At 45.9% G+C, this 17,631-nt stretch overlaps 1 protein-coding gene across 2 annotated transcripts in view; it reads left to right on the top strand.

Moving 5' to 3' along the window:
* Nucleotides 1-17,631, top strand: part of DOCK1 (dedicator of cytokinesis 1) — a 484,307-nt gene that overhangs the window by 55,855 nt on the left and 410,821 nt on the right. For both annotated transcript variants that reach the window (XM_074373399.1, XM_074373400.1), the window contains exons 3-10: nucleotides 654-694; nucleotides 3,786-3,841; nucleotides 5,898-5,994; nucleotides 8,302-8,450; nucleotides 12,660-12,795; nucleotides 13,688-13,845; nucleotides 15,015-15,096; nucleotides 15,661-15,796. In XM_074373399.1, the coding sequence (XP_074229500.1) occupies nucleotides 654-694; nucleotides 3,786-3,841; nucleotides 5,898-5,994; nucleotides 8,302-8,450; nucleotides 12,660-12,795; nucleotides 13,688-13,845; nucleotides 15,015-15,096; nucleotides 15,661-15,796 (855 nt within the window). The remainder of the gene's footprint in view (nucleotides 1-653; nucleotides 695-3,785; nucleotides 3,842-5,897; nucleotides 5,995-8,301; nucleotides 8,451-12,659; nucleotides 12,796-13,687; nucleotides 13,846-15,014; nucleotides 15,097-15,660; nucleotides 15,797-17,631) is intronic.

Raw genomic sequence — 17,631 nt, 5'->3', positions numbered from 1 at the left:
TTCTGTTAGGCGGCAGCCATGGGTGATCTGAGGATGCTGGTATGTGCACTTGGCAGTGACCCCCTCCATCCGGCGGAGGGGAGGCAGGAAAGTGCCCACTCAAGGAGCTGACCCGGGCACTGTGGTCTGAAGGGCAACTCCTCCTCCTAAAGCTGTGCTTCCTAACTTCAGGTTGACACCTTGAAGGCCATGTGTGGCAAATGGAGATAAAGGAGCTGGAGGTCTGTCTGTGAAGGTCCCTAACCAGGCCCCGAGCATGGTGTTGACACGCCCTCTACGAAACCCCGTAACATATCGCCAAAGCTTTAGGATTACTGATTTCTTTTTTTTAAAAAAATTATTATTTATTTATTTGGAGTAGAGTCAATTTACAATGTTGTGTTAGTTTCTGGCGTACAGCATTGCGGTTCACGTATACCTGTATCCATGTATTCGTTTTCATATTCTTTTTCATTATAGGCCATCAGAAGGTATCGAGTACAGTCCCCTGTGCTGCACAGTAGGACCTTGCCATGTATCCATTTTACATGTAGTGGTGAAGCAGTCCTGACTTCGCGGCTCTGCAGAACAAGGGGCTCTCCGCGACGCGAAGGTGCTGTTAGGGCCCTGCGCTGTCTCCCTGAACTAACTCTTTCAATTTTGTGTCTGTTTAGGGTGGTACAGAGGCTACACCTTGAGAAAAAAGTCCAAGAAGGTAAGTCCTTCTTGCTATTAAACACAGTGCATGTCCCTTCAGAAGCCCCACCAGCAGAGGAAACCAGTTCTGTCTGAGTTGTCCTTACACGTCCCTTTCTCTGAATTAAAAAAAAAATATATATATATATATATGGGCTGAAATGTGGGCTGCCCTGAACTGTTTTCTTCTGAACAACACACGTATGAAGGAATTGTAATGTCCTTTCTGTGAGCGAATGGCCGGGCTTTGGGGTGGTGTTGACCTGTTCTCCTGAAAGGTGGATCCTCTTTTCCTAGTAAAATTCTGCCTCCTGTTTAAGCACAGGATGTGTAAGAGAATGATCTGGGTATATCGACGTAAGGAAAAAAGTCCTGCTCCCAATTTTCAATCTTATGTAATCCTTGATGGTAAATGAACAGACTTGCAGCACTCACATTGCTTCTTGCCCTCTTGCTTATAACTATTTTTATACCGCTTATGTTGGCTTGCAAAACAAAGAGGTTCTGCTTCCCCGGGCAGTTTATATGCGTGGTGGTTTGAATTTCTGAAGCTAAGACGTGCAATTACACCTCCATCACTGCGGTGGACGGTCCCATACGTCGCTCTGTTGTGGCTTTTCCATTCTTAACTTCACAAAATCTAATTATGGCTCTTCCATTTCATTCTGTGATTGTGCAGTACTGTCCATTCTAAGCAGTAGTTGCGGCTGTCCACGTTAACTTATAAAATCGAATTAGGCTTGACAGATGGTTCGTTCTATCTCTGTTTCTTAGCCTGGCCTCTCATTATCTCCTCATTCGGCTGGAGGCCTCTTGTGGTCGTGAGCCTGTAACTGAGTCTTCTGAAGGTCAGCTGCTCAAGCCTGGGGCCTCGCTGCTTCCCAGACACCCCGCACCCAGGCCGTGCGGGACAGGTGGGAGCGGTCCATCCTCTGGTCACAGTCATTTCAGAGGCTCCACTGCAGCCTTCCTCCGGTGTGGTCTGTCCTAACGTGAGAGGCGCTGTTGGGAATACTGATGAGCCTGATCTGCAGATTGGAGCCAGGCCCTCCCACCCCCACCCCGCCGAGCTCAGAGGGGGCTGTGAGCTCTGCACGTCCGATGACCTGGAGCCCCGAGGTGTGAACAGGGTAGAGTCCAACCAGGTAGACGGTGGAATAGATGTCTCCGGGGAAGGCTCTCTTCTCACACTGACTGTTCTTTCTATAATCAAGAATGTTTTCCTGCAGATGAAAACCTGAGTTTCATCTGAGAAAGCCACCACTGAGGACTTTATTAATAAAGAGATTAGGATCACAGACCACCCACCCCCGTGACAAAGCTACGATTGCACAAGCTAGGCACACCCCCGGGGAGATGTTGCGCTTCTTTGGTGCTTCTTTGGCATTTGGTGTCTGGTTCCACCTGCCCAATGTGGGATCTGTCCCTACTCCCCCTGCCCCGTGCCTCCCTGAGCCCTAATGCCTCCTGCCCTGCACCAGAGGGCCCTGACTTTACAGCTCACTGAGACAGGAGAGCTGGGTAGAAGTGTATTTATTTTTCCATCTAAAATCTTTGTTAGCAGGTGAGGAAATTGAAGCTTAAAGCGGTGGTGGTTCTGCATTGCGCCCTGCCCCAGGTATTAGCGGAGAAGGGACTTGACTCCTAGAATCCCGACTTGGTCCTTCAGGAAGTATCCTTTTGTATGTATTCACAATTGTGTAGCAGATCTGGGCTGGGCCTGTCTGCCCTGGCTGGAGAGGTTGCTCGTTTCCAGCCTCCAGCTGTGTCCAGCCTCGTTTCTTCCATGGCTCCATGATTCTTGACAGTAGGTTTACTGAGAGTGAGAGGTGTCTCCGCCTGTGGACATGCACAGGGGTGAGACTGGCTTCTTTGTTTTCTTGCCCTCCCCTGAGTGCTCAGCTGTTGACATCAGAAGTGCATCTGGAGACCGTCCTGGGATCAGGAGGTGTCTCAAAGAATGGGACCTGAATGCCGCCGTCCAGCCTCAGGTCTCCCCGGTCCTCTTTGTTGCTCAACCTCTGTCTTTCTGCCCGACTCCTTCCGTCTCTGTAATAATTCTTCTTTATATGAAAGGCGGCCACTTTCCTGGCAGCCAGGGAGGTGATCCGAGGTGCCTGTGCCCTTCCTGAGCAGGACTGGTAGCTGTGGTTTCTCGATCTCCTGTGTAAATCCTCTGGGCCAGATGCCAGGGAAGCCCAGTTGGAAGCTTGTGTTCCTGCAGCAGGTGCCTGAAGCCACCAGTGCCACTCTCTGCTGTGTGCGATCGATCTCACGTCACGCAGGAAGCCAGGCCTGGTTTGTGTGGTGCTGTCCGGGACCCCAGCGCCTGTTGCCCTGTTACTTGGCCTCCAGGTGCCCTCCTCTGCCTCACTCCCATAAGGGAGGTGTTGTGCTTACTCAGGAAGCAGGATGAAACTCTGGGTAGAGCTCCTGGCTCTTCACGGACCGTGCCTGACACTGAATGTTCCCCCTCGAGGACCTGTCCCCCTTGGAACCATCTGTTGAGCCCACATGTGCGGTGCCCTTGGGGGATACAGAACGCTGTCCTAATGCAAACTGGTGCTCCCCCCAGGAGTAGCCAGGCAGGTTAGGTGAAATTCATTCAATTTCTGTTTTATCGGATGGCCCCTCTGTTTGGCGGTTAATGAGCATACCCGTGGGCCTGCACAGTGCATCTGTGATGTCAATGGTGTCAAGGAACTGGATGACAATTTTAGCATTTTGAGAGAGGAACCAGTGGAGAGCATCATCGGAAGCCGTTTTTAGGCATCACTCGGCTGTTGACCTGCCTGTGTCGAGGTCGGCAGTAAAAACGAGGTGTGACCTATGGCGAAGACACAGGACAGCCCGGTGGGATTTTTTCTCTGCGGACAGATTGCTCCTGTTTTCCTCTAAGACATCTGCAGCCTCTTTGAAACACAAGCACACTGAGTCGCCATCTTTCCCGTGTCTTTGTTTTCTTTGGTATGTTTTATATGAGACTCTGCTTGCAGATTTAAGAGCGATCCAGCCATTCCCCACCACCACCTTTTTCAGGGCAGTTGTTTGATTTGCCATCAGTATTCATATTGCTAATAAAAACTACTGTCTTTTTTCTTCCCCCTAAGGGTATATTTCCTGCTTCGTATATTCATCTTAAAGAAGCGATAGTTGAAGGAAAAGGGTGAGTCTGGGCTTAATGTTTAAATGAAGAAATGCAGTCATGACACTTGGCCTTGTTACTCTTTCAAATGGCAGGGCAGTGCTGGGGGCTGGAGAGTGGCTGTGACTGGCCCTGATGTGACAAGAGTTTGGGGAGAGAAGGGGGACTTTGGATCTAGAATTGTCTGCAATGTGGTTTTGAGCTTTTACAGAGTCTTAAGTCAGCACCGTAGCTGCTCATTGTCCTCCACGATGCCGATGCTGACCTGGAAAGCTTCCTCTGTGAGGGCCCCCGTTAGGCAGGGGGCTGCGTGGCCCCCAGCTCTGGGCCCATTTTTCTCGAAGACCTTGCAGGCTGTGATAGAGATGGAGTTCAGGGTGAAGCAACAGTTGTTAAATTGGGACATGTGTGAATTTACATTTTGCCTAATTGTGATGTATATCTCTTAGAGGTCATAAAACTGATGTATAAGATCATTAAAAGGATATTTGCGGAACAGGAACCCATTAGGCAGGAATGGCAAACGAGTAGCCAGGTATGAATGCGGAAGAAAGAGCATTCGGTGCTTTCCTCTTCCGTCTCTGCTGCGTCTTCACACCCAGGTGAATGTGTAAATGATAAAATTACTAATCATATGATTGCTGCATAATGACATCTCTTTGGCTGATTACAAAATTGCCTTTCCAGGCACTGTACTTTTAACAGACGCAAAGGACTAGGCCGGGCTCTGCCATTCCATGATGCATAATTAAAAGGAAGAAACTAATTTAGAGGCATAAATGTGAAGACCTGTAATAGGGTCCTTTTTTATACAGATAAAATATTTTGTAGGTAAAGTTTTAAAGGGAAGGAAAAGAGGGTAGTTTTGAAACTTCCACCCTGCTGTGCTAATAGCTGAATAAGTGATTTTAATGTATTTTATGTCAGTCTGTATTGGAATCAGTCTGGAAGTCAGACTGTACGGGAGTAATTTTTTTAAAAGCCCTTTGATGTATACAAGAGTGTATGCAAAATGTAATTATGAGGCGTAATAGTAAAAGGCACAAGGGACTATTTTGATTCTCGGTAAGTAAGGTCACACACCCCGCTGGAGAGACGGACAGGCAGACAGACACCTCTGTTCTCCTCACTGGGTTAGTGTCAGACACCCCAGTGTGGACCAGTGCATGGGGCACTGGTGGAACAGACAGCTTAGAAGCAGCTGCTCTGCTGATGCGCTGGGCTCCTGTGAAAGCTCTTACTGACGGCCTGGTCCTGACTTCCTCCCTCTGCTGCCCCTACCCAGACTGCGCTGCCTTCTGCCTCCCTCCTGGCACAGAACCTCCTGCCTTCAGACTTGACCCTCTGGGGCCATGTTGTCCGTCTAACTTCACAAGCCATCAAATTCAGTCTCTTACTCAGTCCCGAATGGTAAGAGTTCTGTGTAGCACCATGCCCGGCCCAGAGCATGAGACCGAAAACAACAGTTGATGAAAACCAGGGCACAAGTAGATTGTGAGCTAAGACTAAGTCAAGGGTTAACCTTCTGGGGTGGAGAGAAAAGGGAAAGAGGACAATCGGAATTTGGGGATCAGATAAGAGTTCCTACGGACATTTGAAAGCTGTGCCCTCGCTCATGTTTCGCCGAGGATAACTGCTTCCTGTATCATCACATAATGAGTTTTCTGCATGATGGAGACGCAAGAATCATCTTCTCCCAAACCTGCATTTTAATGCCACACAGATTGGTTGTAATTTATGGCGTCTATAAAATAGATGGTCCATATATTATGAATATACTTTCCACTTCCCAGACCTTGACGTTCGGATGGGATATTATTTGCCTCCTTCATCTTACCTTGACGCATGAGCTAGACGGCTCACAGGGAGGGCAACGTATGAGCAGTCTCAGGCTCTGTCCAAGAACTACTTGTCGTCCTTGGAGATGCAGGTAGTCCTATGTGGACGTGGTCTTATTTGTGTATTTTCCTGCCGTTTGCTTAAATATCGAACTCTGTGGCCTAGATTTGGGGTCGACCAGGCGCCCCTGGTTTAATGACGCCATGGCTGTCTCTGTGCTTTCCTCCCTTCCTCCCAGGCAACATGAAACGGTCATCCCAGGCGACCTTCCGCTCATACAGGAAGTCACCACGACACTCCGAGAGTGGTCCACCATCTGGAGGCAGCTCTACGTGGTGAGAACATGGGATGTGGAGCTGGAGCTTAACAACAGAGAATGGTCTTTCTGGACCTTGCCGAACCCATCAGACAGGTTTCCTTTTTCTGAGAACCTCAGAAGCAGAACCTGTGGGAGCGGGTCATGCTCAGCAGCCTGGCCCGGGATTCTGGCTGCCCTCGGGGACTATGTGTCCTTTGACCTCCTTTGTGTGGGGTGCGGCCATGCTCACTGCAATACGGTGTTGGGAAAGGAAGGGGCCCTGGGTTTCACCTGCCCTTGTGTTGGAGCGGGAAATGGTGCACTTTCGGGCTTTGGAAGACAGGATGAGGCATTGTGCCCTGGTGTTCCCTCCCAAATTTATATGTTGATCATGAAAAAGAAAATCTGCTTTTAAACTGTCATAGGTGCTTACTTGTAGATGCAGTAGAGGGTGATTACTGTCTTTGACACTGTTTGCCTGTAGACAATGTCTCTTATCATTTGAGAAAAACGGCATAGTCTTCTAGACCCGTGTGTACGTTTCAGACGTAGGGAAATAGTTTGCGTTCTGGCTTCGTGTGTAACTGTCCAGTTCCCCTGATTACGGAAGAAGCCTTTATTAACGTGGTGAAGCCGGGGCCCTGACATCTTCCGTTTCATTTTCCCTCTGGGCATTTCTTGGCACGTAAGTTCATATTTGCAGAAGATTATCTTCTGTTAAGCCCGTATTCCTCTTGAGAGCGTTGGTTTCTCATACGCTAATGTTGTCAGCGCAGAGCTAGGTAGGGCCCTGGAGGGAAGGCGGTGCGGCAGTTTCTTGGGCACATAGAAGACTTCCCAGCGTCCCGCAGCTGCTCTCCGGGCAGTTGTGTTGTTTCTGATTATACAGTGGTTTCCTAGAAATGCACGGTAATAAGCACTTGCAGTAATTGTTCATCAAATGTTCTCGAAAACCTAAAAGCGTAAAGTTAGCCATGAATGTTTTGTGTAAATCTGAGCAATTTTGGAGTCGGTGTTTCGTGTCCAACTTAGCAATTTTTAAACAAAAATACGGCAGCAAAACAAGCAGGAGTTGACGCTGACTAATGTGTTAGTGGACACGATTTTAGCCATGCCGCCCTGGGATAGGCATTTCTAACGATCACCTTGCTTTTCTTTCAGAAAATTTACATTTGCCTCGTAGGGACTTACACTGTTAGATTTGTGCAAAGCTGAAGAAAAATGCTTATAATATTTTTATAGGCGTCCCCCCACCCCGTGGCTCTACACAAGCTAGGAAAGTATTAACCATTTTAGATATTTGGTAATGCTTTGGAAAAATGGACAAGGGGGATTAGTAAGAGGGAAGCAAACATAATTTTGGTATAAACCACTAATTTCAATGTTCATTTAAGAAATCAATAATAGGATGATGCTATAAAGAAGAGCCCATGGATGTAAAATAATCTGTTAGGGCATTATGTGAAGTGATGAGGGAACTTAGAAATTCCTAGAAAGAAGGTCAAAGGCTAGAAATAGTAGGGGAGAGGTGTTCAGCTCTGTGGAGGAGAGGTTACTTTAAAAAGTAGCAGTGACCACATTTTAATGTTTTGTAAGCACCCTGATGTTTAGAATTGTATCAAGTTAAGTTTCACCTAGATTTCTTTTCATGGAAGGAACCAGGGGGTTCTTGTCCCTTTGGGTAATCCCTGATTGCCGTGATGAATTGTGCTCTTGGGGTTACAAAACTGTTAGTCTTCTTTGTGCCGTCAGACCCCTCAAAATATGTCGAAAGTGATATAAAGTATGAACTTTGCGTCTTATTTGAGTTTCCCTTTTGGCGGAAGCACACGGAGAGCTTGTAGATTGAGATTTTGCCTCTTGCAGAAGCCTCTGTGCACGTGCCAAATAAACCAGTCCCCAGGCGAGCCCAGTGCCATGTTGCTGTCTTGTTGACCTGCTGACAGCCAGGCCTCGGGGCTGAGTTTCTTGGTGTGCTGAGCATCGTCCGGGATGAAAGCTACAAGGGTTGCCCATTCACGGACCAGATGCTAGAGGTGCACGGGCTGGCTTTGAGGCTCCAAGTCCAGCTCCTGCCCTGGTTAACTTCTGGATTCAGGGACACAGGCTCTGAAATGTTGGCTAGAACATGGAGGGTAGCGTGTGACTTTTCATCCTTTCAGTCTTTTCGTGTGTGATGGGAACCAAATTCCATACAATGCGTTCTGGTTTCAAGAAACATCTTGAATTTGAGGTTAATTGAATCTTATAATATAAAGCATATATATGTGTATATTTGAAAAAAAAGTCCTCAGTGCTCTTTTCAATCGAAAGCTTTACAATTGGCTTTCCCCCCCTCGTACAGCAAGATAACAGGGAGATGTTCCGAAGTGTGCGACACATGATCTATGACCTGATTGAATGGCGGTCGCAGATTCTTTCCGGGACCCTGCCGCAGGATGAGCTCAAAGAACTCAAGAAGAAGGTCACTGCCAAAATCGATTATGGAAACAGGTTTGTTTATTTGAAAGGTGATTTCATGCTTAAATTATCCAAAATAATAACATCACCCTAAGCCTTGAGGAGAACTAAAATCATACGATAAAACAAAACTTCTAACAGCAAAATAATGGTACGGTTTTCATTTTTAAAAGGGTGAGGTATTTTCTATTGGATCCTGGAAACTGGGAGTTTTCTGAGTCCTTGTTAAAACTGATTCTCCTTAGGAAGCTGGGCCTGGGGTAACCTGTCATTGTCACTCTTCCAGTGGGGACCCCACAATGGTTGCCCCCCTCTCCAACAAGGACCTTTTCCTTTCAGCTGACAGTATTTGACCTGGAGTCCAGACTTGAGGGTACTTTGTGCAGTAACAAGCACCATGTTTCTTTCTTTCTCCTTCTTTTTCCTTCCTTCCTTCCTTTCTCTGTTTCCCTTTCTCCCTCCCTCCCTCCCTTCCTTCCTATTTTTTGGGGGGAGGTAATAAGGCTCATTTATTTATTTACTTTAATGAAGGTACTTGGGATTGAGCCCAGCACCTTGTGCATACTAAGCATGCCTTCTACCACTGAGCTACACCCTGCCCTCAAGCTCGAGGCTTCTTTCTGTGGAATCCTAAGTTCTGAACGTTGGAAGGGATATCAAAGGGCATCTTAGAACTTGTCACCAGTGCAGGGATGACAAACAAAACTGCAGCCAGCTAAATCCAAATTTCAGATATAAAGAACATATAATTGACTGGAGTATGTCTTGTGCAAAAGTTCCCATCTGCAGCGGGCCTCCGCCCAGCTCTGCTTCAAAGCTTTCAGCTACAGTGCACTCATTGTCCCATGGAGCGCCGTGTTCTCATGTTTTCAGGAAATCAAATCCTACAATCTCCCAGTTCTGCCAGGTTCTGTAACCAGAATGAGGCCACGCCCTTCCCTCCTGGATAACAATTTGATTATTCATAGAATGTCAGAGCTACAAGAAGCCTTGAAAAGTATTGGGTCACAGGGTCCCCAGATGCTGGTCTACATCAGAGTCACTTGGAAAGCTTTCAAAATATGGAATCCTGGGATCCACTCCTTAAGATTCTGATTGCTGATGTCTTGAATGCTGGTTGGAAATCCCAGATTTCCCAGCAGATTGGGAAACTTCTGGTTTAGTCCAACTCCCTCATTTTACACATTAGAACATAAAGCTCAGAGAACAGGGGAGGTTTGGCCCCAGCCAGTCAGCTGAGGGGAACCCGGGAAAAACTAAAGCACCGCTTTGTAAAATCAGCATTATAACATAATTTTGTTTTCTGATAATTCAGACTTTCAAGTGTGAAAAGTTTCTAAAAGCTACATTATTAGTTAAGATGTAGTGTTTGGAAGGTGAAGGGTTTTGGGTTCTTTTTCCCCTAAAAGCCAGAGACTTCCGGGTATAGGATATTAGATACTTTGCAGTGAAACCCTTTGCAAGCCCACCTGCCTAAAAAACTAAACTTTTGCAGCTTTGATTTTATTTTCTGCTGCAGGATCATATTTTGAGCTTATGTCCAGAAACCACCTGCTTAATTTGGCTGCAGGAAGCTACCAAAATACATTATGTCATGGAACAATCTAGTTAAGAAAGGAAGTGTTTCCAAACATAATTTACTACTTTAATAGGAAATGCAGTCCTTAATAAGACAGTTTCTGGCCCAAGGAACTCAGGTCTACTGAATAACTTCTCTAAAGCTCACTGCGCTGGGCCTGTCTTTCTAGTTCCTTCTTCAGAAAACAATTAATGCAAAGTAAAATCACAGTGTTGAAATTCTGACTTTAAAACGGTTTCTGGGAGACCTTTGAGAATGTGACGAGGTCATGGAGCACTTCTAGGAAAAGGCACATGTGTAACACACACCCACAGTTCTGCCTGTAATTTCAGGGAGTTTCCACCTCCATTTCCTCAAAGGTGCTTTGGGCTTCCACGGAACTGGTTTCTAACGGTTAGAGTTCTTGCTCTGCTGTGATGCAGCTTCGCAAGGGAAGCTCACTCTGGATTCAGAACCGCCTGAACTGGCTGAGGACATCATATAGAAGGCTCTGTGTGAAAACCCCTTACAGGCCACTTCCTGTGACAGTTTCCACATGGCATTCTGAAAAGAGCATGAAAGAGAGGGTTCCGGCTCAGATTCCAGGCTCTGGGGTGTTACAGATGTTTCTCTGAGCCTAGATTTCCTTCTTTGTGAAATGGGTCTGATCATCTGACCTGGCAGGGATGATGTAAGTAGCAGGATGTACCCAGCAGCCTGGGGTGCGGCAGCGCCTCTGCTTCTCAGGGAGCCTAATTCTTTGTGGTCTGCAGGATCATCCAGCCAGTTGTCCTAAAGCCCGCTGCTTTGTAGCTCTGTCTACACTAGTACTGGCTCCACCCACACCGGAACCAAGCCCCCCTCACCCTAATCCGCACTGACTCTGCCCATGGCAGCGCTGACCCTGCCCACATCAGAAGTGATCCCACTCTCATTTAGCATTAACTCCGCCCACACCGGCACTCACCCTGCCCACATCAGAACTGATCCAATTCTCATTAGCATTAACTCCGCCCACACCGGCACTCACCCTGCCCACATCAGAACTGATCCAATTCTCATTAGCATTAACCCCGCCCACACCGGCACTCACCCTGCCCACATCAGAACTGATCCAATTCTCATTAGCATTAACTCCGCCCACACCGGCACGCACCCTGCCCACAACAGAACTGATCCAACTCTTATTAGCGTTATGTCCACCCACACAAGCCCTGACTCCTCCCAGGGGATGAACAGTAATATTTGAGAGGGAGGGGTTTTACCTCATTGGTGAATCATGTTAGGAAGACAGCTAATCGGATCTTAAAAGGCTTTAAAAAAAGTTCCTCTTGAGGCTCCCCACCATCATTGCAACTACTGAGGCTGCTTTTGTGTAAAGCGAAAAGCCTCTATTTGTTTAAAAGCATGTTTACCCTCCTGCTGCTGACAGGCCCAGCTGGTCCTGCTTCACCACCAGTGAATTTGCTCAACAGATATTAAAAGGAAAAAATGAGGTTTTGGGGACTGCCTTACACAAACGGTGCTGTGGTCTAGCACCACTCACAAAACTAAACCTGTTTGACGTGTTATCAGACTCATACGTACCTTTAGGGGTGACCTTCAGAGAAGTCAGAGATTAGTTTGGATTGCCAAGTCAACTTTCTTCTTAAACTTGTAACGCGTGAAGACATTCTCTAATTGAAATTTATCTTTATTTCAAGAGACGTTTTCTTTGGTCTTATGGTTAAAAGAAATAAAAATTTCCTGCTTCTGCAGACTTGTTAAGAGCAGGAAGAAAATCCCAAAGGCAAAGTATAAGGCATCTGTGGTTGAGATCCTCATGTCTTAGTAAAAGAAAACCAGAACGCATCACCGGAGCACAACTCTTGGTTTCTTTCTTTATAGACTTGCCTTTGTTCATTCTTTAAATAAAAATTGTGATAAAAATCACCCAACAATTTCGTTGGATTTGGGGAAATGGTGAGTATGATGCCAAAAAACATTTCCAGACATACACGAACAGATTTATTAGCCAGATGTTGCTTGTGTTTTAAGTTGGCTACTACATTTAGCCATCTGGCCAGGAAGTTGCTTCACATTATGGTGGATAACTTCCATATGTTTCATGTTGAAACACAATAGAACATCTTTATCGAAAATCATCTGATGGGCTCATTAAAGGATTAGAACTGACTCTAGGTAGAAGGGAAGTGCTGTGGGGAACCTACCAGAGACAGTGGTGAGTAAGTGGTGGGTATGCCCCGCTCCAGCCGCTCCTCCCTCCAACCGCTCCCCAACCACTGGCTGTGTGTGCTTCATATGTGCACACACACCCTAGTATATGTATGTGTATATATGTATGTGTATATATACACACACACACACATAGATATAGCATGTGTGTGCTTTAAATGGTCCACACTCTTCACATAGTAATTAGTAATACACATTTCATTTGGGCTTTGTAAAAATCTGTAAGACAGCATCACTATGGCAGTGGAAGTCAAAATTGAATCAATTTTTTAATTTAATTCCAAGGGAATACATTTTAAGTTAAAGAAAATTGACCTTGCAGAATTATGTTCCCTAATATTGTGTGGATGACCCTGACTTTCTTTGCTGCTCATAATCTGCTCAGTTGAATTAGAGAATTCAAAGCCCTTGGTTCATGTCTGTGACGTTCTGAATGCTTGTTGTTCTAGAATCCTTGATTTGGACTTGGTGGTGAGAGATGAAGATGGGAACATTCTGGATCCAGAACTAACTAGCACGATTAGTCTTTTCAGAGCTCACGAAATCGCTTCCAAACAAGTGGAGGAAAGATTACAAGAAGAAAAAGTAAGTTCACCTCCCTGCGATACACACATGGAGTCCATTTTCTCAGCAGCGGTTTACAACGTTAGCAAACCATCAACAGGGAAGCCCAGAATTTGCGCTAAGAAGCACCTGAACAGGCGCAGCTATGCAGTGTATCTCACACAATGATGGATGGGATGGAGCCCACCGTCAAAACATACTGCTGATGACCTGAAAGCGTTTGTTCCCAGGATGGGGGGGAGTGGCTCCGCTCAGGGGGCAGGAGTTTAATGACACTGACTTTGTGGTCTCAGCTCATGGGAAACGGAGCTTGGTTTTGCTTCTCCTCTTTGATAGGAGCAGGGGAGGGACATATTCTAAGCTCAGTGAGGGCAGGAAACTTATGTCTTACGGATCTTTTTCATCTTCCATGGCCTCTAATGGTATGTTGTATGTAGCAGATAATCAGAAATTGGTTGGCTGGTTGAGCCGTCTATTCATTCAGCAAGCATTTACTGAGCAGCTACTGTGTGCCAGGTTCCGAGGACATAGTGATAAATACAGGACAGAGATGTCATCAGAGGAGCACAGGACGGGAGAACCAAAAACTGAACAAGCAACTACATACACATGTAGTCTCCATTCTGATTCATTGACTGGACCCCTGAACGTGTCGTATCTCTGAAGGGAACTCTCAGTACAAACCGTCGTGGGACGGGGACCGTTGCGCGGGGCGCTGTTACTTCACTTGGGTGCGTGCATGGGTCGAGAAGGTCGAGTGAGGACGAGGAAGACACTGCGTGAAGGGCTTTGCCGTGTTACTGCAACTCGTCACACCTGGTTTTCTGTTCTGCGGGGAATGAGGAAAGCAGGTATCAGCCACGAGTGTCGCGCATGTCGGCTTTCTGTCTTACTGTTTTCTGTCTCCTTCCAGTCTCAAAAGCAGAACATCGATATCAACAGACAAGCCAAGTTTGCTGCCACACCTTCTCTGGCCCTGTTTGTCAACCTCAAAAATGTGGTGTGTAAAATAGGAGAGGACGCTGAAGTGCTCATGTCTCTTTATGACCCTGTGGAGTCCAAGTTCATCAGGTCAGTGATGTTCCCCGGCTGCCGACATTCCTCTCTGGTTACCGTTGGGGAAATGGCATCAGAACCACCACAAAGTCTCGCTCTCGCAGCGCGCCCTTGGGGCAATCGGCCAGCCAGGCTCCCCGCAGGCTGCTGAACCGGGGCCGGGGCCACTTTCCTGCGCGTATGTGGATATTGGATTGTAACGTTTGAGTCTTGTTATGTTTTGAGGACTGAGCAACTAAAGAGGGAAGTAATGTTCCCTGGGATGTCTTCATAGGATTTTGTGACGGTGGACCCCTCCGGTATCGCTCTTGTCTTAAACTTGTTTTTTTGAACTTCTGTTCTCTGTGAATGTCAAGTCTGGACCTTTGACCTACTGTTATTTGTCCAAGATGATGGGCTGGGATACAGTGTCTAGAACTGCTGCTTCAAGGCTCTCAATTACTGTTGGTTGAGTAAAATCTTGTAAATCCTGTCTGCCATTTCTGTCATTTCTAACGTGCTCTCTTTCCCAGTTACTGTTTTTGTTCCTTGGTATAACTTTTCTCTTTGTCCAGATGGAAAAAATGTAGTTTAAACTATGTGCGAAGCATATGTCTGTCTGTGTGTATGAGTGTGTGTGTGTGTGTTGAAAACTCCAGAATCTTCGCTTGTATTATTCAATATTTTAAAACCTAGTATATGACAGAAAACGGAACAAGTGGGTGAATTTCATTCCCACTTCTGAGAAGGACTGTGATCCTTTTTGATGTAGGATTCAGTATGTATTTTTACGTTATATTTGGTTTGTTTCAAGCTCTGAAATAATCAGTTTTACTTTATGCTCTAAATGAGCGAATGGTGAATTTGAGACTATAGCCATTCCAAATGAACAAATATGCTTTTAATAATAAATTCTGAAATGCCATTTGCAAATATTTCCTTTGCAACTATAACCCTGGATGTCCACAATTAAAGCCTCAAGAATTTTGTAAGGGCAGTCCTTGGATACTGTCTTCTGTGGGGAAATTACTTATGTGTTCATGGACGAATAGGTCTGTCTGATGCTGAGGATACTTCTGAACTCATGTATTTGTCTGCATAATGGACCTCTGTGGTATTAATTATAAGTCAGTGTGGATGTACCTTTGGTACCCTGTTCTATTTGGAAAATTAATTTGCTTTGCTTTTCTTTTTTTTTTTTTAAGTGAAAACTACCTGGTTCGCTGGTCAAGTTCCGGATTGCCTAAAGATATAGACAGATTACATAATTTGCGAGCTGTTTTCACTGTAAGTGCATCCAGAGATGTTCAGTTGAATTGCTCACCATTCTAAGGACTATTTTTAATGACCCCCTTCTGCCCTCTCACCACACTGGAGTATGGCTCCTTGGGGTGCTTGTGGGGTTTTTGGGGGGCAGGTGGGGTGGGGAAGGGAGGTAATTAGGGGTATCTGTCTATCTATTTATTTTAATGGAGGTACTGGGGATTGAACCCAGGACCTTGTGCATGCCAGGCATGTGCTCGACCACTGATCCTCCCCACCACTTGTTAATTTAGTAACAATAACATAACTGCCCAGAAATATTCTGGGTCTCTAGCTACCCTTAGAATCCCCATGATGAAGATTTACTCCATTGCCATTGAACATGTCTCTTAAACTTGGATCTCAAATTCATTTAATGCTAATTGACTTTTGTTATTCCGTTCCTTTTTGTCATGCGAATAACTTATTGAAATGCTAAAAACTGGTTGGAGAAAAGAGTTGCTATCCATCTTTTTTACCGTCTGTTTCAACTGAACCTGCCTTGAGTAATGGTTCTCCCAAGTAATTTATGGAAATTAATATTTCTAGGACCTCGGGAGCAAAGACCTGAAACGGGAGAAGATCAGTTTTGTTTGTCAGATCGTCCGCGTGGGTCGCATGGAGCTGAGGGACAACAACACGAGGAAGCTGACCTCGGGCCTGCGGCGGCCTTTCGGGGTGGCCGGTAATCCATTTCTCTCCTTTCCCTTACGAGCGCCAAGATCATCCCATTCGCTGTGAATACCAGCTGCTCTTGAATATTGGACAGTGGGCCGCTTGATTTATAAGCTTTTCTGTTGCAGAGAAAAGAAAAATCTTATTAGTTCTTCTCTCTATGGTTTCAAGTTGACCTGCAGCCCAGGCTGCCTCGCTCCCCAGGCTTCAGACGTAAATCATGTATTTGGTTTTCAAGTGGATCCAGTCTCCTGGAGGAGACCCTGACCCACATTCTCCTCCTGGAGGGAAGCCGGTCCCGGGAGAGGTTCAGGGCTTCTGGGCTGGGCGATCGACTAACTTGGGAATGAATTTGCACGGAATGGTCAGAGCGATGATGAGACGGGGAGATGAAACTGCGGGGACGATGTGGTTGTCTTCAGAGAGGTGCTTTTTATCCTGCACACGTGTGCGCTTCATTCCTCTTCTGTTCTGTTCTGCTTTTGGTGGCAGCATGAGAACAGTGGGGGAGGGGTTCCCTCGGCTGAGGGGAGAGGAGAGCGTCCCCCGGAAGTTCACACTGGCTGACCTCTTCCAACGTCACTCTCATTTTTCACAATTTGGGAAATGATTTCCTCTCACTGTGTGACGGTTGCAGTGGTATTTCATTACGCAGCCCTCTGTTTCTTCTTGTCCTTTTTGTGATTCTTGGGATTTGTATAAATATGCACGTGAGAAAAGTTCTTCCTTTCTGATGCAGTGCTGGATTTCTTATACCAACAGCAAAGGAAGGATTCTTTGCCTGGGCTGCCAGGAAACTCAGGGCTTAGTTTAATTTTGTTTGGTTTTGACCTATTTTATTTTGTTTTGTTTTAATTGAAGTATGGTTGATTTACCACGTTGTGTTAGTTTCTGGTGTGCAGCATAGTGATTCAGTTACACATTTATATATGTATCCCTTTTCATATTCTTTTTCATAATAGGTTATTACAAGATATTGAAAATAGTTTCCTGTGCTGTACATAGGAGCTTGTTTAAGCTTGTTTATCTATTTTATATACAGTTGCTTGTATCTGCTAATTCCAAACTCCTGGTTTATCCCTCCATCCCCTTCCTGGTAACCTTGTTTGTTTTCTATGTCTGTGAATCTGTTTTTGTTTTGTAAATTTGTGTCATGTTTTTAGATTCCACATGTAAGTGATACCATATGATATTTGTCTTTCTCTGACTTACTTCACTTGGAATGATAATCTCTAGGTCCATCCATGTTGCTGCAAATAGCATTATATTTCATTTTTTTTATGAGTAGTATTCCACCGTATATACACCCCACATCTTCTTTATCCAGTCATCTATTGGTGGACATTTAGGTTGCTTCCATGCTGTTTTGACCGCTTTTAAATAGGTTTTAGTCTCAGGTCAGTTTTAGGTTCACAGCCAAATTGAGGCAGAGGGGGCAGTTCTCACTTCCCTTCCTGGTTCCTCCCAGGGGGGACTGGCCCACCTGGAGCTGTTTCGCTGGTGTGCTTCTGTGAATATGAAGTCAGGACTTGAGCTTTCTGCTTGTATATTTCCCAGCTTCCTCCTGAGATCTCTTAGTCTGAGACGGAGGGAGTGCGTTTCATCGTGTGATGTGATCATGTAAATTTTTGACACGGGTAAATACTTTAAAGTAGCGGCTCTCAGCCCAAAGTGTATTTCTCATACACACTTGTACCTTCACAGACACAGTCTGGGAGCTGTTAAAACATGTTCTTGCCCAGACCCCATGCCAGATGGTTGAGTCAGACCTGTGCTTTAACCAGCATCACCTTTGTGCCACGGCGGGCTATGTGGTGACTGGCGGTTGGCTGCCGTCTGACCGCG

Source organism: Camelus bactrianus, chromosome 11 (genome assembly GCF_048773025.1).
Source record: "Camelus bactrianus isolate YW-2024 breed Bactrian camel chromosome 11, ASM4877302v1, whole genome shotgun sequence".
Lineage (NCBI taxonomy): Eukaryota > Metazoa > Chordata > Mammalia > Artiodactyla > Camelidae > Camelus > Camelus bactrianus.
Note: the sequence above shows the minus strand (reverse complement) of the source record. Positions and strands in the feature narration are given on the sequence as shown.